General features: G+C 34.0%; 3 protein-coding genes across 5 annotated transcripts; 1 reads left to right on the top strand and 2 right to left on the bottom strand.

Moving 5' to 3' along the window:
- Positions 1–1,755: 1,755 nt before the first annotated feature.
- On the bottom strand, positions 1,756–3,215 carry LOC144562956 (protein LURP-one-related 8-like). Its single transcript, XM_078312323.1, has 3 exons — positions 2,940–3,215; positions 2,358–2,600; positions 1,756–1,884 (listed from the first exon to the last, which is right to left on the bottom strand). The coding sequence occupies exons 1-3, from the start codon at positions 3,213–3,215 to the stop codon at positions 1,756–1,758; spliced, it is 648 nt and encodes a 215-aa protein (XP_078168449.1).
- Positions 3,216–4,610: 1,395 nt separating this feature from the next.
- LOC144563027 (serine/threonine-protein phosphatase PP1-like) lies at positions 4,611–8,142 on the bottom strand. Its single transcript, XM_078312397.1, has 4 exons — positions 7,809–8,142; positions 6,128–6,687; positions 5,256–5,450; positions 4,611–4,879 (listed from the first exon to the last, which is right to left on the bottom strand). Exons 1-4 carry the CDS (start codon positions 8,071–8,073, stop codon positions 4,856–4,858), a joined length of 1,044 nt encoding a protein of 347 aa, XP_078168523.1. The 5' UTR covers positions 8,074–8,142; the 3' UTR covers positions 4,611–4,855.
- A 9,953-nt stretch (positions 8,143–18,095) lies between these two features.
- On the top strand, positions 18,096–21,984 carry LOC144563333 (oxysterol-binding protein-related protein 2A-like). Of its 3 annotated transcripts, XM_078312801.1 has the most exons (9): positions 18,096–18,275; positions 18,533–18,629; positions 18,756–19,000; positions 19,406–19,561; positions 20,081–20,248; positions 20,598–20,738; positions 20,945–21,169; positions 21,386–21,499; positions 21,817–21,984. In XM_078312801.1, exons 2-9 carry the CDS (start codon positions 18,608–18,610, stop codon positions 21,979–21,981), a joined length of 1,236 nt encoding a protein of 411 aa, XP_078168927.1. In that variant the 5' UTR covers positions 18,096–18,275; positions 18,533–18,607; the 3' UTR covers positions 21,982–21,984. The 3 variants fall into 3 exon arrangements, with proteins under 3 accessions (XP_078168927.1, XP_078168929.1, XP_078168928.1); XM_078312803.1 differs by lacking the exon at positions 19,406–19,561 and having other exon boundaries at positions 18,097–18,275; XM_078312802.1 differs by lacking the exon at positions 18,096–18,275 and having other exon boundaries at positions 18,556–18,629; positions 18,698–19,000.
- The last annotated feature ends 345 nt before the right edge of the window (positions 21,985–22,329 follow it).

Genomic DNA, 22,329 nt, shown 5'->3' on the forward strand with positions numbered 1-22,329 from the left:
TTATATATGTACTTGTAAACTAAATTTTACATTTTTTTTAGAATTTTTTTTACTATTTTTCTAAATGGGTAGAAAATAACTTAATCTGAAAATTCTGAACTATATATCCAAAACAGTGATTTTTTACACATCTAAAAAAATAATAAAAAAATTCTAAAATGTAAAATTTAGTTCACAAGTACATATTCATAGAGATACTATATATGTTGAACGGTTTGAATCGACGGTTATAATTATAAAAACAAAAATATTGGTATGTAGTACAGATCAATCCGCACTATGCATATTACTATAGCCTCACTCAAAACATATATATTAACGACAGCAAAAGTGGAGACATTTTAAACCTTCCACATTATATATATGGTTACACTCAATAATCTCAATACAGAATTAATCTGATGGTCATGGTTACCGGCAAGAATCTCAATAAATAAAGAATCTGGCATGGTGGCATGCATGTTGGATTTCCAAGTTACAATATTATATATATACCCTAACCATGCAATTAAGTATCTTTGAAGAGATAGAATTTAGACCTTTAGCTGATCTCTCTCTCTCCACATCCACACACTCAATTGAAGTCATTGCACCAAATTAAAGGAGAGTGAATTTCCATCATTTCCTTCGTAATTATATTAATGCAGGGTATATATGCAACAAATTAATTAATTAAATTGTACTCTAAGAGTGTACACTTAATTTCTATCTTGTTACACCTACGTATACACCCGCCCACACACACAAACTTAAGTATATAGCTAGTAACCGGGCGGGCTCTTTAACTAATTGCTACGTGCATTGCATGCATGGGAAAACTTAATGGACCTGAAAACTTTCTCTACCGCATTTAATGCATGCATGGTTGTGAACATTTTCTCATCCACAAAGAGTATCAGCAATTAATGTTCGAACATCTAATTTCTAAATAACTATTAACCACTTTTTCTTGATAGCCACTATCAAGCCTTTCAAAAAAAAAAACTATTAACCACTTTTTAGAAATAAGGTCTCTAAAATTTCTATACTCTCACATTTCTAAAATTAATTTTAGAGTTTCTATTAAGCCACATCAACAATAAATTAAAAAAAAAAAGAAATAATTAGAGCCAATTATTGACCAGTGAGGAGTTTTTTAACGGTTTCTTAATAAGAAACTTTTAGGTTGCTAAATAAGAAACGCTCTCACATCTCTGAAACTGAATTAGAAACTGTCACATCTCTACACGTAGCATAGAGGGCCTCCGTGCAACGACTTAATATTTGAGTTCTCAAAATTCTAACGGTCGATCCGAACCATTCAACATGATCTCCATATGAATATGTACTTGCAAACCAAATTTTATATTTTTTTATAATTTCTTTACTGTTTTTTTAGATAAGTAGAAAATCACTTGATCTGAATGGTACATAATTTTCAGATCAAACGATTTTCTACCTATCTAAAAAATAGTAAAAAAAATCTAAAAAATGTAAAATTTGGTTTGCAAGTACATATTCATATGGAGATCATGTTGAACGGTTCAGATCGACAGTTAGAATTTTAAAAACTCAAATATTGAGCCGTTGCACGGAGACCCTCTATGCTACGCATAACATATTAGCATTTTTCTCTCTCTCTCTCTCTATATATATATATATAGAGGAGGGATCAAGTTACAACAAATTTTTTTTAGGTGTGAATCGAAATCAACCAGCCATACTAAACCATTAGTTTAGTTGAATACATTCCATTAATTCTTGAAGAACTCATAGTCATCTCATGGATTTGGTGATCATGAACAAAGCCATGACTATGGCTTGATCCATTCCGGGTTGCACCATAATTGTAAACACATCTTCACCAAGCAAGATTTTCTTCGAATTGCTGAACTTTCTATTAATCTGTATTTATGAAAATTATTTGACTAAATAAATAAATAAATAAATAGCATCGCAGTTGCAATTGTTTTTAAGTAAATGCATGATACTTATACTTGTGTACTAATTAATGAAAAGGTTGATGCCCCAAAGAAATTAAGCTCCTTAATTAAACCATGGTTTTACTTTTATATTGTTGACAACAGCTTTTCGCGTTTTGTTTAATAATATAGAATAGTGTACCTAGTTTGGACTATAAAAGAGTGTACTTGCTAAAATTAAACTACACTCCTTAAAATTTTCTCGTTTGGTACATGTATGGTAATTTCTCTTTTTTTGTCATTAATTAGTAGCACTAGTATTACAATTAATTATATATATTTTTCTGCTAGTACGTACCATGGAATTTTTTTTTTACCTTTTGCAGACTTTGCAGGGGCACAAAAATTATCGCAATATTAATTCCATGTTACAATATTTAAGTACAAATTAATTACCTCGGCTACAAGTTGTTCATCTGAGGCTAGCCTATGAATCTTCGACCACTCGTCACATCGAGACCAGCTCAGCCTAAAGCCAGATATTTCACTTCCAGCAATGCCAGTACTTGACATGGAAGCAGTGCAAGTCGAGTTGCGAAAATCCTTTGTAACCCTGAGAAAAGGTTCTTTTAGCAGCATGCTTGAATGAGTATCTCTATCTCCTCTATATATCTTCCAACTCTCAGTGAAGCTTAAGATCTGAAATTTCAGATGTTCGATAATATTTATCAATAATCGATCCTATATATAATATATATAGCATGCATTTCTCATTGATAAGTTTAAAATACAAGGCAATTAATCAACAACCATTTCTAATGACACTTAATTTTGTGATCGAGGCACTATATTCTATATATATATGCCGAAATTCTATTTAGCCCCTCTGATTTTATGTTAGAGTAGCTAATTTTCTTGTAGGTTTATCTTATATACGCTATGACGACGCAATTCTCTATAGCTATATGTCAGGTTGGTATAATATATATATACCTGCATGTCCTAGCCTGTATATTATACTAATTAAATTGAAAGTACCTTTTTGCAATGGCGTATTGTTAGATGAACATGACCTCTAGGTCCCATAAGAACCATTTCATTATTATTCCACCGACCATGTGCATAATTGTCTACCCGGAACACGATATGGCCGTCAGAGTCGTCAAACACCGTATAGCCATCGCCATGGAAGAGTAGAGATTTGCACCAAACAGTTAGCCGCACAGGAGACGATGAGCAAAGGTTAGGTATACGTAAGAGCTCGAGCTCGAGCTCTCCCTTGTTTGTAAAAATATTGGAGGAGGATATTTCCATTGGAAATTAAATTAGTAGTCTCGTTTGTCCTTAATTGGTTTGGATTAATTAATTACTGTTCTGTTCTGTTTATAGCTAGGGAAGGAAATAATATATATATATATAGGTGGAAGCCATTTGTATGATACATCACAGTCCAAGGGAGACTTTAATTCTTGACAGAGATATATATATATATATATATGTTGCATCTAACATTAATTAATTAATTAATTAATTAATCACTGGATATATACAGCATTGATTCTTCTTTTATTTATCGGAGCTAGCAGATCTGAATTAATTATATATAGGTATATATGTAATGTAGACAATATGACTAAACAAAAATGATTATTTTCCTCTAATGCTTCTGTGTCTTCACTCTTCACTTTTCAAGAGAGCACCTTATATATATTAATTAATTAGTTGCCAGCATGCAAAAGTTTGGTCACTTTTGTATTCCAGTATTGTCCACCAGAAGATCCAAATAATTAAGCTTCAGTGAAATCTCTCCAGTATTCCAGTATTCCAGTATTCCAGTATTGTACAAATTGGAAAATAATACAATGACCGGCCCCCTGAATGAGGAGATTATTTTCTAAACAAAAAACTGAGTTGGTGGACACCAGCTTGATCTAAGTTTGAAAAGTAATTATATACGATCGATCAATCATTCAGAGTAAGAATTAATGATACATATCTGCATACATGTTTCAGCAAATTGAATAAACTTATATATGTTTGTATTATCTGGAAAATATATAGGAGAAAGACCTTACTATATATGAGGAGTTATACCTTCATTATTTTATTAACCACAAGAAATTTAAGCCCAGATTATTATATATATCATGCTAATAAAATGATAAAAACAATTAAGTCAATTTCAATTGGCTTTGAAAGCCAAGTTTAAAAAATAAGTAGCGTGTGTGTGTCTCAAATATCGCAGGACCTGCCATCCAAATTTCTCAAACAGATAGATACAGCTGTCTGAGAAGAAGCGTACGGCATACCGACTTCTATATATGAAAAATTGATTTGGTCTCCTCTCCAATATATAATATCACCGTGCATTTCATATTCAAATTGAATTCATATCAACTCCTCACCATATATCCATCCCTTCTCGTTTGTGAAAATTTCCTAACAACTTTCCAATGATTTTTTTACAATTTGCGTGGAGCCCAACCCACAAAAATCATAGGTCCCGACTCCTGATCCAAGAAGGCAACGAAGATCATAGCAAGTCGTCTAAAGCCCAAAACAAAAAAAAAACACTAACACCAAATATAAGAATATTTGCTTAAAAAACCTACATAACATAGTTTATCAATACATATTTCAGCTGCTAGCAGGAAACAAAACAACAGAAAACAATACAAAGGGAACAATAAATAAATCTGAAAGTCAATATGGCAATAAAATCAACACATTACAACTCACCCTCCCAAATTCTGTGCTACTGTACAGAAGAAAATAACTTCCATTTTGGACTTTTTACATAGACATCCTTTTTTTTCTGAAAAATATCATACAATCTTCTGACTTTCAAAAAATTCTACCTGAGCTGGTCACAAGGGATTAAAAAGAAAAATAATGGCAAGTTGTTGGTGGATCCAAACTGTTTAGATCTCTCCCCTCTAACTCGTTCGCAAGAATCAAGCATCCCCGCTCTTTGGAGGCTATATAAAGAAACATTAATGAGATTAGCTTCACATCAACTCCCTATTCTGGAGGTTATTTCTCTGATAATTATATATTGAATTAAGTCATTTTATTTTGCTATTTTGACGAGCAACCCGTTACTGTAATTCCATGGTGCAGGGTCTACCAGTCTAGGTAGAACAGACTACTGGTACTGGACCAGTCAGGTCCAATTGTACCTCGATGCAATACAAGTCAGGCGAGGCACTGTTTTCCATATCTTTGGCACAATCAAGGATAAATGAGGTTAATTTGGTTCAAATCAAAGCATAATTGTATAGGGAAGGATTAATTAGGCTTAATTGATCTTAAATTGCACGGTTTTTTACTTGACATTCTGTATGCAGTACTTACCTTATTAGGAATTGGTCTTCTAAGTGAACCAGGCTTGTTGTTATTTAGGGGTTTCAAAATATCAAATGAGCACATTAAATTCTCATCAATGCTCAGCAAAGCACCAACATTGTCGAACTCGCCACAGTAATTTGGGGCTGAGAAAATGGTAACTAATCTCCTTTGTGCGAAAAACTCATAACCATCTTCTACTACCTGTACAAAAATAATATTGTCAACAAGACATTTTCAAGGATAAATTTTGACAAGTCATTCGGCTATATTCTATTTTTCCCAAACCAACCCTTCACGAATATTTGCTTGTGCAAATAAGGGACATTGACAGTGGAGCTTTGGCGTTTTAAGAAATCGGTGGATAAGTAATGGCTGTATAGGTTATATTTCACTATGATCAATACAAGTATATAAAATCATATGTACAAAAGTCTAATTCTTAAAAACTCAGCCCTTGTTATTTTTCCTGTTTTCCTCCTTTTTTCCATTCTAAATTGAGGCCCAAGCAAGTTATATTGGTGATATAATTGGGTCACCATAGAGGATTGATTGATTATATCTAAGATATAAATGCCAAACCCGGGTTCACTATAAAAATTACAAAGCTCATAGAAAACACCATAGTTTGACAGTTCTACTGATTAAGCAAGCTCATCGAAAACAACATATTTTAACAGTACTACTTATCAAGCGAGCCACAAAAATGTATGAAGTCAGCAAATAAAAGAAAAACTATTTCTCACATATGAATCCAAGGGCTTAATTGAGACATAACTGCACATTCAAGGGTCAGACAACCCTCAATTGCAATAACCAAGGGTCAAACACAGAAGTTACAAAAAAAGATGCAAAAATCAAGCCTTGATAAAAGTTATTACCTGGTGGGCCCGGCAGATCAAATCAAGATCATTTTTCTCCAAAAACTCCACCAACTTATCGGCCCCAAAAGTACATGAGACCCCTCTATCGCTCTCGCCCCACCCATTGGTGTCAGAGCTTGGGTCTGACCAGAGCATATCGCACAGCAACCCATAATCTGGTATCTCAGTGGGCCGCTCGATCTCTATAATCTGCTCCAGGTTCTCCAGCTCTGGTGAAAGCCCGCCATGCATGCAAAGCACCTTCCCATCGATCAGTGCTGCAATTGGGAGGCAGTTGAAGCAGTCGCAGAAGATCTTCCAGAGGCGCACATTGAAGCGGCGTTTACACTCATCATAGAAGCCGTAGACACGGTTAATCTTGGCATCCTCATGGTTTCCACGCAGCAGAAAGACCTTATCAGGGTACTTTATTTTGTAGGCCAGGAGGAGGCAGATTGTCTCCAAAGACTGCTTCCCGCGGTCCACGTAGTCACCCAGGAAGAGGTAACTTGAGGTTGGCGGGTACCCACCTTGGTCAAAGAGGCGTAGAAGGTCCACGAATTGGCCGTGTATATCGCCTTAAATTTTAGGTGGGTTCAATGATTAGATGCACGAGTAAGAGTCAGTTCAGGTCCGACTATAAAATCTTTAGTAAAGGGTTGAATTGGTTGGGCTTGAGCCACAATACGCTAGTCTGGATACTTTGTGGGATGCTAGGGGGTCAGTTGTAAGTTGTATTAGCTCAAACCAAGTATTTAAAATAATTCATCTATTAATTGACCGGGTCTGCAATTTTAAATTAATAATCTACTAATAATTCAGTCTCATTTGATTAGTCAAGGGGCTGAATCTAGTAACCAACAAAAAACCCATATAATTTGGCTTTAATTTTTTTTTCTCTCAAGCCAAGAGTCCCCATCTAGATATGCAGGAATTGGGCATTGACCCAGTATAGCACTTGAAAATTTCACATATAATCTGTTCCAATTGCCTGAGCTTTTAGCTACATCAACAGTTGATTGCATGATAATGCAGAACTTGTTTAGACCATGTATAACTGGAGATTTAGGGATAACTGGGGCTATACAAATTGAGACTTCAGCATGAGGCTTGATTGTAGGGAATATATGCGCATTTGTGATTATTTTACTGTGTTGTTTCTATTTGATGTAAAATTACAGTCACTGCTGTTTAAAACAGGTCCAACACGGGTTGAGAGCTCATAGGGGTTTAACTCTAACTTTGACCAAAATTGGGGGCAAAGATAATCAACTTGGGGAAAAGTTGCTGAAATGGGCTTGTCTTTCATGATAGCAAATTGCAGTTATTTTATTACCTAATGGTTGTCTGTCTATTAAAAACCAAATGTGTTATCTACAAGACTTGTAGTCAACCACCCCAATATAATGTGCATAAAATGCAAAATGCATATCATAATTTGGTAAAAAGGAAGGGATAATTGTGGATTTTGTATACAAGAAGTTTATTTACAAAAATAAACTTCAACAGGTAAATCTCAAAAACATCAGGTTACAATAGATCTAGGTCAGGCTAATTGTAATCACATTCTTATATACTAATAGAAAATACTTGATGACGCCAATCTTTGACAATTCATTAAAAAAAAATGAAGGATATATCTAAAAAAACTGAAAGCAAGGAAAACGCATTGAGAGAGAATTAAAACGAAAAAAAGTACCGCAGATCTTGATTGGGGCATGGACACGAAGGAGACTGGGCTGTGAGAGAAGCACCTTCTTGGCCTCGACGCACAGCTGCCTTATCTCTCCTTCTGACAACGCTACCTGTCTGACAGCGGGCACCGCAACTCCCCCTGCTCCGCCTAAAGTCTGGCTGGCGCTGGGGGCCATAGCAGCCCTCCTCCCCCCTTCCAGCAACCGGCGTACCACGTCATCCAACACAGCTCCTTCCATCCCCCCCATCGAGCTCTTTGTCATCATCATTTTGGCCGAACGATTGCTCGATTGCTCTCTCAAAAAATGAATCAACGGAGAAAGAAGAAAAAAAAAAACAAGAGAAAGAGAGAGAGAGAGAGAAACAAACAGGTGCGGAGGATAATATTATCCGGTGCTAATTAACATTTGAGATCTGATATGCATCTCCAAGCTTCTACCCTTGTGAAATTATTAATCAACTCTGTTAAATAATAATTTCACAAGTTTACAATTGATTGAAAATATATCAAAGTATTAAGATTTTAGTATTTCATAAAATATTTTTATGGATTAAAGAACTGTGCGCTTATATATATAATTTGTACAGAAAGCAGAAATGTCGTGGCAATGAAAATTACTAAATTAGTGCGACGAACTTAAGTCTGGAGATAATTAAGGGGGCCCTAGATGGGAGAAGAGAGAGAAGTCAAGGAACGGTAAGAAGAGAAAAACATGGGATAGAATAATAATAATGCGACCTCTAATTTGTTTCAAAAAAGTTATTCAACAGCTAATATTCCCCATTCGATATCCCTCTAAATATCCCCATATTGACTGGATGGTGGGGCCCATCTGATTTGTGAGATGATTGATTCTCTTGTCAGCGACTAGTTGAGATGATTGTAAGGATGCGCAAATAGACTTTTCGATCCGATTTGTTCGTTGTCTGAACTATTCAAAAGCGCGTTAATGTAAAATAGCCGTTGATTCGAGATAGAGAGGCCAATGGACCGCTTGATTATGCGCGTGGAGGCTTTAAGTTTAAGGAGTCAGACGGCAGAAAAGAAATTGGCAACGCCGCGTGCACAATAATCTTTTCCAATTCCGGTGTTACGGTGTAAATGCAAACCTCACCTCTTCTTGTCATCTTGTGTTCTGGTCTGGATTGACAAGGGGTACACGTGTCCGATTCGTCTCATTTTATTTTATGTTTTCAATTTTATTTTTAATAATCAGGTTAGGTATCATATTTTAAATATATAATCAATCATCATAATTTAAAATTCATTAACTTTTTTTTTTAATCACAAAATCTATTGGGCCAATTTCAAATGATAAATTTAAATTAGTCAGCCTAATCTGTTTTTATGAGCAACGCATTTATATGTCAAATTAATAAATATTCGAGTTCTATAAAGTTGAGATGTAAGATAATTTGAAAGTTTTATATTTTGACTACTCCACATTGTACTTAATTAACTCGAAATTCACAAATTCAATATATATAGAAGAACCTGCTAGCATGCTACGCGTAACACAGAGGGCCTCCGTGCAACTGCTCAATATTTGATTTTTCAAAATCCTAACGGTTAATCCGAACCGTTCATCTTGTTCTCCATATCTTTCTTATGTATTAATTTTGGATAGATGGGTACTATTCATCCACAGTGAATTCTACAGTGTCAAGAAATAGTGAGACTTAGAGCTGGGTCCCACTGTCAGCTTCAATTTTCTTTCATTCTCCGTTCTTACTCGGGTTCTGGAAAGTTCACTCTAGCACTTTTCCCTGTTCGATGAACTTTATATATATATGTTTATAGAGGTAGTCTACGGTGAGTTGCGAAGTAAAACGCGTTTCTACTTCACGCTGTATTTTTATTTTGAAAGTCCAAATTACCGATCTGAACCATTAGATATTTAATCCATATTGAAATGTGCTTGGAGACCAAATTTTACATTTTTTGAAATTTTTTTACTATTTATTAAGCATTTTTAAAAATTGCTATTTTGCTGTGAAAAGTAAAAACAGTAAAATTTTCCAGACCATCAGATCAGCGACTTTCAAAATTGCTTAATAAATAGTAAAAAAATTCAAAAAAATGTAAAATTTGGTCTCCAAGCACATTTCAATATGAAGAACAATATGAATGGTTCGGATCGACGTTTTGAACTTGAAAATCGCAAAATATGAGCGTGAAGTAAAATAGTCGCTTTACTTCGCAACTCACCGTAGCCTAGCTCATGTTTATATATATATATATATATATATGTTTATATATATATATGTTTATATATATATGTATATAGGACTTGGCTACGGTGCTATGGGTAGCTAAGAGGCCTCCCGTGCTACAGCTCAATATTCGACTTTTCAAAATTCGAACGGTCGATCCGAACCGTTCATCTTATTCTCCATATTAATATGTGCTTGGAGACCAAATTTTACATTTTTTGGAAATTTTTTACTATTTTTTTAGATTTATTGAAAATTGTTGTTTTTCAGACAAATCTGGACCATAAAAAACAGCGATATTCAATAAATCTAAAAAAATAGTAAAAAATTTCCAAAAAATGTAAAATTTGGTCTCCAAACACATATTAATATGGAGAACAAGATGAACGGTTCGGATCGACCGTTCGGATTTTTAAAAGTCGAATATTGAGTCGTAGCACGGGAGGCCTCTTAGTTACCCATAACATATTAGCCAAATCCTATATATATATATATATATAGAGGAGGGTTCAAATGCCTCCATGTTTTTGTGCCTCCATCATGCCTCCATCTCTCTCCATCATTTTCAACGTTCAAACAGTCGATCCGAACCGCTCAACCTAACCTCCATACTAAAATATGTTTGGAGACCAAATTTTATATTTTTAGGAATTGTTTTACTATTTTTTTAGATAGGTACAAAAATACTGTTTTTAGATGGTTCAGATTTACTGATTTTGTACCTATCTAAAAAAATAGTAAAAAAATTCTTAAAAATATAAAATTTGGTCTCCAAACATATTTTAGTATGGAGGTTAGGTTGAGCGGTTCGGATCGACTGTTTGAACTTTGAAAATGATAGAGAGAGATGGAGGCATGATGGAGGCACAAAAACATGGAGGCATTTGAACCCTTCTCATATATATATATATATATGGTCTGTCTAAATTGCTGCTGGCAGCAGTTCTGCCCAGGTGCTGCTGGGGCTATTTTTAGTCGTGTGATGTTCAAACAATAAATCCAAACCGTTAGATGTTTAATCTATATTATAATCTACTTGGAGACCAAATTTTACATTTTTTGGAATTTTTTTACTATTTATTAAGCTGGTTTGAAAACCGCTGATTTCAGTAATTTTCTGCAGCATTGAAATCAGCGGTTTTCAAACCAGCTTAATAAATAGTAAAAAAATTCCAAAAAATGTAAAATTTGGTCTCCAAGTAGACTATAATATAGATTAAACATCTAATGGTTTGTATTTGTTGTTTGGACATCACACGGTTAAAAATAGCCCCGGCAGCACCTGGGCAGAACTGCTGCCAGCAGCAATTTAGCCACAGCCTATATATATAGAGAGGTTGGCTAAGATCAAAGTGGTAGTTCCTGAGTTTTGGTGCTACCAATTCGTTTTTCAATTTTTAAAGTTTAAAACATCGATCCGAACCGTTCAAGTTGTTCTCCATATTAAATTGTGCTTGGAGACCAAATTTTACATTTTTCTGAATTTTTCTACTATTTATTAAGCCACTTTGAAAACAGCTGATCCAACGGTGGCTCCTGATTTTACTGAATATGCTAGCATGCTATGCATAGAGCCCCTCCATGCAACGCCTTGGATTTTGACTTTTCAAAATCCTAACGGTCGATCCGAACCGTTCATCTTGTTCTCCATATTAATATGTGTTTGGGGACCAAATTTTACATTTTTTGGAATTTTTTTACTATTTCTTTAGATTTATTGAAAATCGCTGTTTTCAGCAAATCTGGACCATAAAAAAACAGCGATTTTCAATAAATCTAAAGAAATAGTAAAATAATTCCAAAAAATGTAAAATTTGGTCCCCAAACACATATTAATATGGAGAACAAGATGAACGGTTCGGATCGACCGTTAGGATTTTGAAAAGTCGAAATCCAAAGCGTTGCATGGAGGGGCTCTATGCTATGCATAGCATGCTAGCATATTCCTATATATATATATATATATATATATATATATATATATAAACATATTAATTGTAAAATAGGTCATTTTTTATTTTACATATATGTTGTCTGAGTAATTGAGTTGATGGGATAAAATTGTAGGATTATGCTCATAAAGACAAACTGTCTGGTGAATTTAAATTTGCACTAGCTTCACTCGTAAAATTTAAATTAGCAATATGTTCAACGAATGTCAGAATATGTACTTCAATAAAAGAAGTTTTGTACGATATTTTAATAATATGAATAAACTCTCTAAAATAAAATACAAAGTAAGTACCCGTACTTCATTTTAATTAAAAAATATTTTAGGAATTTTATATGTGGAATTTCATGTATACCCCACAAAACTTTGAAATTACGTATTTTCCTTTCTAAAGTTATAACATCATATTTACCCTTCAGAATTTCAAAAACTAACATATTTACTCATTTTATTATCTCTCTATTAAAACTCATTACAAATTAATAAAGTAGTCATTTTTACCATTTATTGAGAAAAATAAAAAATACGTATCATGTTTAAGAAAATTGTTAGTCTTCTAATTGGTTAGTTTTTATGACAAATGAGTCATTTTTGTACTTTTTACACATACACAGTGCATTTAGGTATATGCTTGAGTAGGCATTCAAATTAGAGAAATTATTCATTTGCTCTCAAGACTGACTATTAGAAGACTGACATTTTCTTCAAACATGCTACGTATTTTTTATTCTTATTATTAATAAAATGTAAAATGGATACTTTATAGATTTAAAACGAGTTTTAAAAGAAAATATAATAAAATAGATAAATTAGTGTGTTTTTAAAATTAAAAGGATAAAAACGATACTATGAATTTTAAAGGAAGAAATAATTTTTGAAAATTCTAATGAGTATACATGAAACTCTCGAAATTTTTATTTATAGCATAAAAATAAATAAACCAAAACACTTCCGTTTCAGGAGAATTCTATGAATATCTAGGACACAGAGCCGATCCGCGATCCCAATTAATGGGGACCACAGAACCAATCCGGGGCCCCATGGGGGGACCACATAGCCAATCCACGGCTCAAGAGACTGCACAGCCAATTTGCGGCCCCTGGGCTATATAAACAAGGTCGCTGGGAGTTCTCATTATCCCTTTTCGTGTCGCTTCCAATCTCTTCAAGCTCGGGTAAGTTTTCTTCTTCTTTTCTTGTTTCAATTTTTAATTTAGTGTAGTAATTATGTTTAGATTTAGAGTTTAGTGTTTAGGATTAGGATTAGGTACTTTAATTTACGGTTTATGATTCAGAACAAAAATTTAATTAGAATAGTACCAATAGTTAACTGGAAGGGCCCTGATAATTGTCCCCCCACTCTCATTCCCCCATTATCCACCAATTTTATTTGTTCAATCTCGTCCACATTTCTTACGATCTACAAGAAATTTTGCGAATCTAAAATCACGAATGTCTTCTATGCAATTTTATCTTTCAAATGAGATCCATGATGACATACTTTTGAGCTCATCGTCACACAAGTATTTATACCTCGTCTTTTTTGAAAATCTTCGCAGAAGCTGCGAACTCGAACTCTCGACCTTTGGGTACAACAACTCTAGGACTTATTCCTAGCCAATTGTGCTACCTCCCCTTTCTCAAGTATTTATACCTCGTCATCTAAGTATTTATACCTAGTATTTTCCACATATGACACTGCTGACATTTAAAAGTATTAATATCAAGTATTACAAATATTTATACATATGCACTGAAGTATTTATACCAATGTGGTCAACTATTTTTGTTAGAGAAAGGTTGATGCAGGAACGATTGGGGAAGGTTGATGTGAAGATGCGGGGTCCACGATTGGGGATAAATACTTACAAGTATAGGTATAAATACTTGCACGATGAGGTATAAATACTTGTGTGATGATGAGCCCGAAAATATGTCATCATGAATCTCATTTGAAAGATAAAATTGTGTAGAATACGTTCGTGGTTTTAGATTCGCAAAATTCCTCATAGATCGTGAGAAGTGTGGACGACATTGAAAAAAAAAAACCCACCTCTAAAAACGTGTATGATTTTTTTTCCCATGTAGTTTGAGTAGTCCCCCCATATAGTCATATTAAGTTAGACATGCAAGTATTAATATCTTAGTTTGCAAGTATTAATTTATTATCTTTCAAGTATTTATACCTATGAATTTAATTAAACTTGGAAGACCACAGTATTTTGAATAAATTTAATTAAACTAGTTAGTTAAGTTAGTTTAACTAAGTTAGTTCGTGGAAGTTAAAATCAGTTTAAGAGATGGGATGATGATGGGGAAGATGCGGAGATACAGAGTCCACGATTGGAGATAAATACTTACAAGTATAGGTATAAATACTTGTGTGACAATGAGCCCAAAAGTATGTCATCATGGATCTCATTTGAAAGGTAAAATTGCATAGAATACGTCCGTGATTTCAGATTCGCAAAATTTCTCATAGATCGTGAGAAATGTGGACAACATTGAAAAAATAAAAACAAATCCACCTCTAAAATATGTTTAAGAGATGGGGAGGTAATGGGGGGATGGGAGTGAGGGGGATTCATATAATTATTCTAACTGGAATATGACCATAATTAACTGTTTGAGCACCAAATTTAAATTAGAACAATACCAAAATTTGTACTATCATAATTAAATTGTTTAGTACCTAATTTTGACCAAAAACTAATTATTTGACGAAAATTAACTGTTTGACCAAAACTAATTATTTGATCAAAATTGTTTATGATCAAAATTAGATTATATTAGTGCCAAGGTCGATTAGAGTAGTACTAATTTAACCATACTTTTTATCATATTTGCAAAGATTGCTACCAATATTAATATTAAAAAATTATCAAATACAACACGACATCTAGTAGAGATATACTGTCTTTCAGTAAGGATGTACTATCTTTCAGTAGAGTTACACAATATATAGCCACTCTATATGAGATGTCCCAGTACATCGAATCCGCGTTGGCAGATGTTTTGGGTATCTAGAGTCGCACTGACAAGGTCAGTGACTTTCTGTGGTACCCAAACGCGGAGCACATGATTCTAGAGGCTGCTATTGGGGTAAGTTTTAAATTAGTAATATTTATTAAAAAAAACTTATAACATCAATTTTTTCTATGAAAATCAAATGAAATCGATAAATTTTTCCAACATTTTAATAGCAATTTATAACATCAATTTTTCCAACGGTTTTACTGTTTTGTTAAGCCACCGTTGGATCAGCAATTTTCAAAGTGACTTAATAAATAGTAAAAAAATTCAGAAAAATTTAAAATTTGGTCTCCAAGCACATATTAATATGGAGAACAAGATGAACAGTTCAGATTGACTTTTTGAATTTTGAAATTTCAAATTTGGACCGTGTGTATTTCGGCCCATATGCTACCGAAAGCATATTAGCCTATCTCTCTCTCTCTCTCTCTATATATATATATATATATTTCACATCTAAATAATTATAAACCATTTCTATTGAATTTGGAGTATGGCTAGTATAACATTAGTGTCATTTCAGCCTATATAACACCAACTCCAAAACCTATCGAATCGACTTCAAACGGTGAATCCAAACCGTTCAAACCGATCTACTTCATTAGTTGTGCGTTTACATCAAAATTTATAATTTTTCAAATTTATTTAGTATAAAGTCAAGCGGTCAAATGTGTGAGTTTTTAAGTTAATTTTGATACATTCATTTTCCAACATTTTTACAGCTTGATTTGATACTAAAATAACTCGAAAATATTAAAAAAAAATTGTATGTAAACGCATCACTAATAAAGTAAATCGGTTTGAACGGTTTGAATTAGTCGTTTGAAGTTTATTTAATTGATTTTTAAGTTAGTGTCATATGACACCGATGTTATACTAGCCGGACTCATTGAATTTGATAATGACTAAAATGTCTACCTATCGAAAAAAAACATTCACATCCAATCACTTCTATCTATCTAAAGTGTAGGGGTGTCAATGGCACCCTTTTATCCGTTTACCCGACCCGTACCGTATCTAATAAGACGGGTATGGATAAGATTTATTTTTCATAAACTTATCGAGTACGGGTACAAGTAAAGATTTTTTTCCATTATCAAAACAGGTAAAGGTACGGGTAAAGCCTATTTCGTACCCGTTACCCGATTGGATAATTATATATATTATATATCTTAAATTCTTAATTAGCATTGATTTAGTATCCTCCAACAGTCCAACCGCCAATTCTTTATCTTAGAAAACAAAGTTAAACATAATTAACCATTAAAACATTCCACGCTTTTCAGTAATTCCAAATTTCCAATAAGTTTAAAAGCCTACTGTTACACCAATATTTCTTAACAGTTTAGAAGAAATATATTATCTCTCCAAGCACAAAACAATACCTCCCTTAAAATTTACTAGAAAGATGGCATCTACAAAAGATTCGGACATTGCCGAGAAGATACAAAGTCATACAATAGCATAGATCATGATGACGAGTAAGAATGAAAATCTTTTGTATATTTCAATTTTTTTTTTTTTTTGAAAATTTCCATTTATATATAGTTGTTAGTATTTCTATGATACTTGTATTTGTAAAAAATGTATAGAGCAACTATGCAACGTCAGTATAAGAACATACTCGAAAAATAAAAGAAGAAAAATTAGATTAAAACTTACCGGTATCAGCCTAGGGACAAATGGGTAAAACTCTGGAATTTGTTTTTAAATTTTCATGATGGTGAAATTGATTTACATGAAATTGATAAGATGGGAAATTGATGAGATTCCTTATGATTTAGAACTATTTTGGGGTAAGTTATAATTTCAATAAACTACAAGGGTTTTTTTTTAGAAAAATCAAGGGCAGCATACCATCATACCATCATACCACTGGAATTATGATGTTTTTTTTGTTTTATTTTATTTTATTGGTTGTTTAAGGTTTTTCCTCTGGTACCGACTAGTACAGAACAGAAATGATGCAAGGATGTTTTCAGTTTAGTTCTAAATATATTTAAAGTATTAACCGTTATTTATCCGTTACCGTTTCATTATCCGACAACTACAACGGGTAAGGGTAGGATGCGGGTAAGGCAATTTGTAACGGGTAAGGGTAGGGTACGGATAAGGATAATTTGTGACGGATACGGATATGAAAATGCTTTCACTCGACCCTTACCGTACCCGTTGACACCCCTACTAAAGTGATAATAAAAAAATTGTAAATTTTGATCTAAAAATACATTTACAAATCACATTAAACAGATTGATTATTATATTTTTAAAACAGATATATTAATTTATAATACGGGTCAATCTGTATTATCCATAGTATCATAACCTCAATCATATGAAGATATATAATACAAACAAGTTGAACTAGGGTGTTCTTAAGTTCACCAAGCCACTTGGTGAACTTACCTCTAAAATCTATCGAATTTGTTTGAAACGATGAATTCAAATCATTGAAACCCTTTTACCTTATGAGTGATGTTTTTACACGTGAAAATTTTAAAGTTTTCAACTAATTAAGTATAACGTAAAGTGGTCAAAATTAAAAGGTATATAAAATTAATTTTAATACATTCATTTTTTAAACGCTTTTTAACCATTTGACGCTATATAAAATTAATTTTAAATTTTGTGCATGTTAATGCATCACTCATAAGGTAGAAGAATTTCAACAGTATAAATTTGTCGTTTGAAACCAATTTTATATATTTATGTATACCCTAGTTCTTCTCTAATACAAACTAAATACTCGTTACAGCCTTTATCCACATCGTGTCACGCCGTATTAAGACGTACTGGTAAAATCTTTATCCGACACATACGTATTGTGTTGTGTTGTGTCACTTTCAAAAATCAAAATTGCCATCTCCGCACATAACATCTGCAAAAATACGGACACGTTACACGTCCCGTGCGTCTCTTTTACTTAATTATTCACAATTTTCCTCAAAAAAAAAAAAAAAAAAAAAAAAAATGATTCACAACGAAAGGCTCCAATGGATTTGATTCGTGCAGGTTGGCGTGTGCAAAATTATAAAAGGCGAAACAGACAACACGTACAACAGAAAGAAAGAAAGATGTGGCAAGCTTAAACACTAAATTAAAATAAACGATTACGTGGTGGGAGACGAGACGAGACGACAGACGAGAGATATTAACATAAATAAATTTAGGAATCAATTTAACTAATTTTCCGGCGGTGAGCTGGGCATGGATCGGCATCGGCATCGGCGTGTGATGATCACAAACACAAACGCTTTTTGTTTTTGATGATCAGGTACGGTACAGACGAGATTATTTTCTTTTCTTCCTCTTTTTTTTTCAATTTTTTCAATCTGAGGTGAGGTAGATGTTATTGATACTAAGAGCTATATTTTTTTATATTTGGCAACCAGTCCTGTACCAGCCACTGCACGCTGATACCGGTACAGCATCGCAACCAGAAATTTCATTAAACAAAACGCTAATTCTTCAACTGTTGCCTTTTTCTTCTTCATGAAAATTAAGTTCTTCAAATTTGTACCATCTATCTAGGTAAGAGGGTCTGATCAGGTGCACTGTGCATGAAGCTGGCTCAATGGAGTTCTTATAGGATAATGTCTATCTGATATGACTGCCTATTCGATTCAAGGTACCAATTTCAATCTCAAATGGAGCCTTGCTAAACATGTATCATTGTACCTAATTTTATCTCTGCAGAGTTACCAGAGGGAATCAAACCTTTGATATATATCCTTCTGAATATAATTGAGCACAGAAATGAACGGCGAAACAGCATGCTTGCCCAATGAGGTACCTAATAGGAGGACAAAGCTTCCTGAGCCAAGGGAGATGGAGAAAGGGATCAGCATGTGGTCTGTCATAAAAGATAATGTTGGGAAGGATCTGACAAGTGTGTGTCTCCCGGTTTATTTCAACGAGCCTTTCTCTTCTCTGCAGAAGTGCTTTGAGGATTTTGAGTATTCACAACTCTTGGATGAAGCATACCAATTTGGAAAAATGGTTAGGCCAATGAAGCTCAGTTAACTCAAAAACCAATTCTCAGTTTGTCGTTAATTACTCAGTTGAGGGTAAATTTAACTCAAATTTTTGCAATGAAGACTCAATTTGGCCTATTTTTCTATAGTAATAAGCTGCCTCACCTTTCCCTCAGTATTACACGATTCTGCCCTAATTTGGCACAATTTAACATCAATTTTCTGTCTGTTGTGCAATTGAATTAATTTACACGTACTACATAATTCTGGGTAAACCTTCAAATACGTAATGGTTTGGAAAATACCAAACATGCCTAGAATGGGAGATTGATGGAGAATATTCCTAAGATTTATGAAACTGCTTTTGCCTTCTATAATTTAATTTATATAGTCAGGTGTTATCGGATTGTGCTTTTTTTATTTAATGTAGGGTGATAATTTAATGAGAATACTCAAAGTAGCGGCATTTGCAGTGGCATCATATGCATCGTCAGAGGGAAGGCCGTGCAAGCCCTTCAATCCATTGCTAGGAGAAACTTATGAGGCTGACTTCCCTGAGAGAGGCATACGATTTATTTCTGAAAAGGCACTCTATTTTACTTCATACAATCGCCCCGCCATCCCCCCCACCCCCCAAAAAAAAAAAAAAAAAAAAGACAAAGGAAAACAGAGAGATGGAGAGAGAAGAAAGAACAAACCATCAAACTACCTGGTGAAAAACACAAGAAAACCATAAACCAGACTTAAATACCAAAGGAGAAAAACAATAGAAAACTTAAAAGGGAAACAAAGAAAGTATATATAAATAAAAAAAAAAAAACCAACCATACATGCCTTTGCCTTCAGCTTTGAAATAGACCAAAATGTCCATTGTTGCACATGCCCCTTTCCTCCCTAGGATTATGGATGCACAGTGCACTTCATTTTCTTATAAAATTATAGATGATATTTTTCTTTTTGTTTTTCTGAACTAGTCTGATCTCGAATGCTCACTGATTCTGTTATATTTGTGGTTTACTTTGGTACATTATTTGTATAAGCTTTTTTTTTTTTTTTTCTTTTTCTTTGTTTGATAATTCAGATCTGATATTTTTAATGAAATTAGGTAAGCCACCACCCAATGATAATAGCTTGTCACTGTGAAGGGCAGGGATGGAAACTTTGGGGAGATGGTGACTTAAAGTCTAAATTTTGGGGCCAATCCATCCACCTTGATCCTGTTGGAGTTTTGACCTTGGAATTTGATGATGGTGAAATTTTTACATGGTGTAAGGTAATTATCATGTAAAAATGATTTCATTTTAGCCAATATTTACTAGATACCTTGTGTGTAACTATTACCTAAATTAAAATCTATTAAACCTTCAGCTGTGAAGCCCTTAATATGCCTTAATTTGTCCTTAGTCGAACCCATATTAGCTTCTCGATCTTGTTAGTTGCTTTCTACTTCTGAGAAGTGTAATGTTTGAAAGGGAAAAATTAGATGTAATTTTAAATTCTTCCTTTCTATGTGGGACATATTCATGTGTTGCCATGAAAAATATGAAACTTTATCATGTACCCCCGTAATACCCTTTTTCTGTTTCACAACTCTGACAAGCTCATGAAAATTAAAAATGTAGGTGAAGACGATTATAAACAACCTCATCCTTGGGAAACCATACTGCAATCACCATGGCACTATGAAAATAAAAGGAAATCGCCAATATTTTTGTGAGGTTAAGTTCAAAGATCAGTCTCTTCTTGAACGAATGCCTCGTCAGGTAAAGAACTTGAAGTTCTACTATTAGTTTGATGATACTGTTTCGCTCATTTGTTCCATTGATATCCAAATGATCTCATTGAGCCTCAATTTAACCAACTTTTTTTTATTTTTAACAATGGGCCTAGATTTAATAGGTCTTTATATGTCGCCAGTTACGCACTCTCTTGTTGCATGACAATAGAACTGACTGTTGCTTGTTTACAGGTAGAAGGCTATGTTGAGGATGTCACTGGAAACAGGGTTGCCTCTTTGAGAGGAGAATGGAACAGTATCTTATATTGTGAGATTCTAAAACCAATGATATCAGAGAAAATGCAGGGGAAAGGAGACTCCTTGCTATGGAAAAAGAACGAGCCACCTGCAGACCCGACCCGGTATAATGTCTCCTCCTTCGCCATCACGTTAAATGAACTCACTCCTGAATTACAGGTATAACAAGACAGTAAGATGAACTTTCTTATAAGTTTCTTGTCTTTTAGGGCATATTTACCATATGTCAAACAACCAATATTCTAATGAACTCACTTGTAAAGACTAAAGATACATATCAAAGATATGAGAAATAAAATCCTTTCCTGTAAGGTGGGTATTTTCATTTGTCAATTTGCACTTTGTGTTAATTTTGTATTAATTGTGCATGGAAAGGAGAAATTGCCACCAACGGATTCACGGCTGAGGCCAGACCAACGGTACTTAGAGAATGGTGAGTATGACAGAGCCAATGCTGAGAAGCTGCGGTTAGAGCAAAGACAGAGACTGGTACGTATCTCCCTCTCCCTCCCTTCTCTCTCCTCAACTGCCTGTCTCAAATCAAAGTAGAATTGGGCAGGGCCTTTCTCAGATTTTGGTACCGTACAAGTTCAGTCTTTTACTGGGAATCTGTCTCTAGAAAGCCAAAAAGGATTGTAATTGTTTAGTGCTCATAATTAGTAAGATTCCCACACTGCATCAGTTAGGTGTGGTACTGGCATTGGGTGTAACTACTTGTACAAGAAAGTATTGGACACCTTCCAATTTGATTCTTTTTAATCTTCTAATATTGCATATATATTCATTAATCTATTTTTATGACACAGTCAAAGAGCATGCAAGAGGATGGATGGAAGCCGAGGTGGTTCAAAAAGGATGGCAAGGAAGGCACTTACCGTTACATTGGTGGGTACTGGGAAACTAGGGACCAGAACAACTGGTACGGTTGTCCTGATATTTTTAAAGATTTATCTGATGAATATGTAGGTTAATAGCTAGTTACTGTTGATACAAAAAAAATTCAGGATAAAAAAGAATAATGACCAATCATCCAAAGCTACATAAACTATCCTCTTTTATCGTTCATGTGAAGTCGAGGAAGGTGGTTCGGTATTTTTTGAAAGAAAAGGGACAAGGGTCTATGGACTGGTTCTATATTTTATGGGCATGTGTGATGCATTGTGTGCTTTTGTTGGGGCCAACGCATAGCATCGTTTTGCTTTGGTGATATTTTGAAGTTTCAGGGTTAAAGAAGCAAGCCCCGAGAGGAACAGTTTTCTTTTCTTTCTTTGTTTTTCTGGATTAGCTTTTTTTTTTTTCACATTTTTTAACCCATTAAA

The sequence above is a fragment of the Carex rostrata genome, chromosome 12, assembly GCF_964058835.1.
Source record: "Carex rostrata chromosome 12, lpCarRost1.2, whole genome shotgun sequence".
Taxonomy (NCBI): Eukaryota; Viridiplantae; Streptophyta; class Magnoliopsida; order Poales; family Cyperaceae; genus Carex; species Carex rostrata.

Excerpts from the sequence above, each read along its gene's own strand:
- LOC144563027 (XM_078312397.1), bottom strand. The coding sequence starts at position 8,073 with ATGATGATGACAAAGAGCTCGATGGGGGGGATGGAAGGAGCTGTGTTG. Across the intron at positions 5,451-6,127 it reads TGATCTGCCGGGCCCACCAG|GTAGTAGAAGATGGTTATGA; the intron begins GTAATAACTTTT and ends ATTTTTGTACAG. Across the intron at positions 4,880-5,255 it reads GAAGACCAATTCCTAATAAG|CCTCCAAAGAGCGGGGATGC; the intron begins GTAAGTACTGCA and ends TTCTTTATATAG.
- LOC144563333 (XM_078312801.1), top strand. The coding sequence starts at position 18,608 with ATGACTGCCTATTCGATTCAAG. Across the intron at positions 20,249-20,597 it reads AAATTTTTACATGGTGTAAG|GTGAAGACGATTATAAACAA; the intron begins GTAATTATCATG and ends TTAAAAATGTAG. Across the intron at positions 20,739-20,944 it reads TTGAACGAATGCCTCGTCAG|GTAGAAGGCTATGTTGAGGA; the intron begins GTAAAGAACTTG and ends GCTTGTTTACAG.
- LOC144562956 (XM_078312323.1), bottom strand. The coding sequence starts at position 3,215 with ATGGAAATATCCTCCTCCAATATTTTTACAAACAAGGGAGAGCTCGAG. Across the intron at positions 2,601-2,939 it reads CAATACGCCATTGCAAAAAG|ATCTTAAGCTTCACTGAGAG; the intron begins GTACTTTCAATT and ends CTGAAATTTCAG. Across the intron at positions 1,885-2,357 it reads ATGAACAACTTGTAGCCGAG|ATTAATAGAAAGTTCAGCAA; the intron begins GTAATTAATTTG and ends TCATAAATACAG.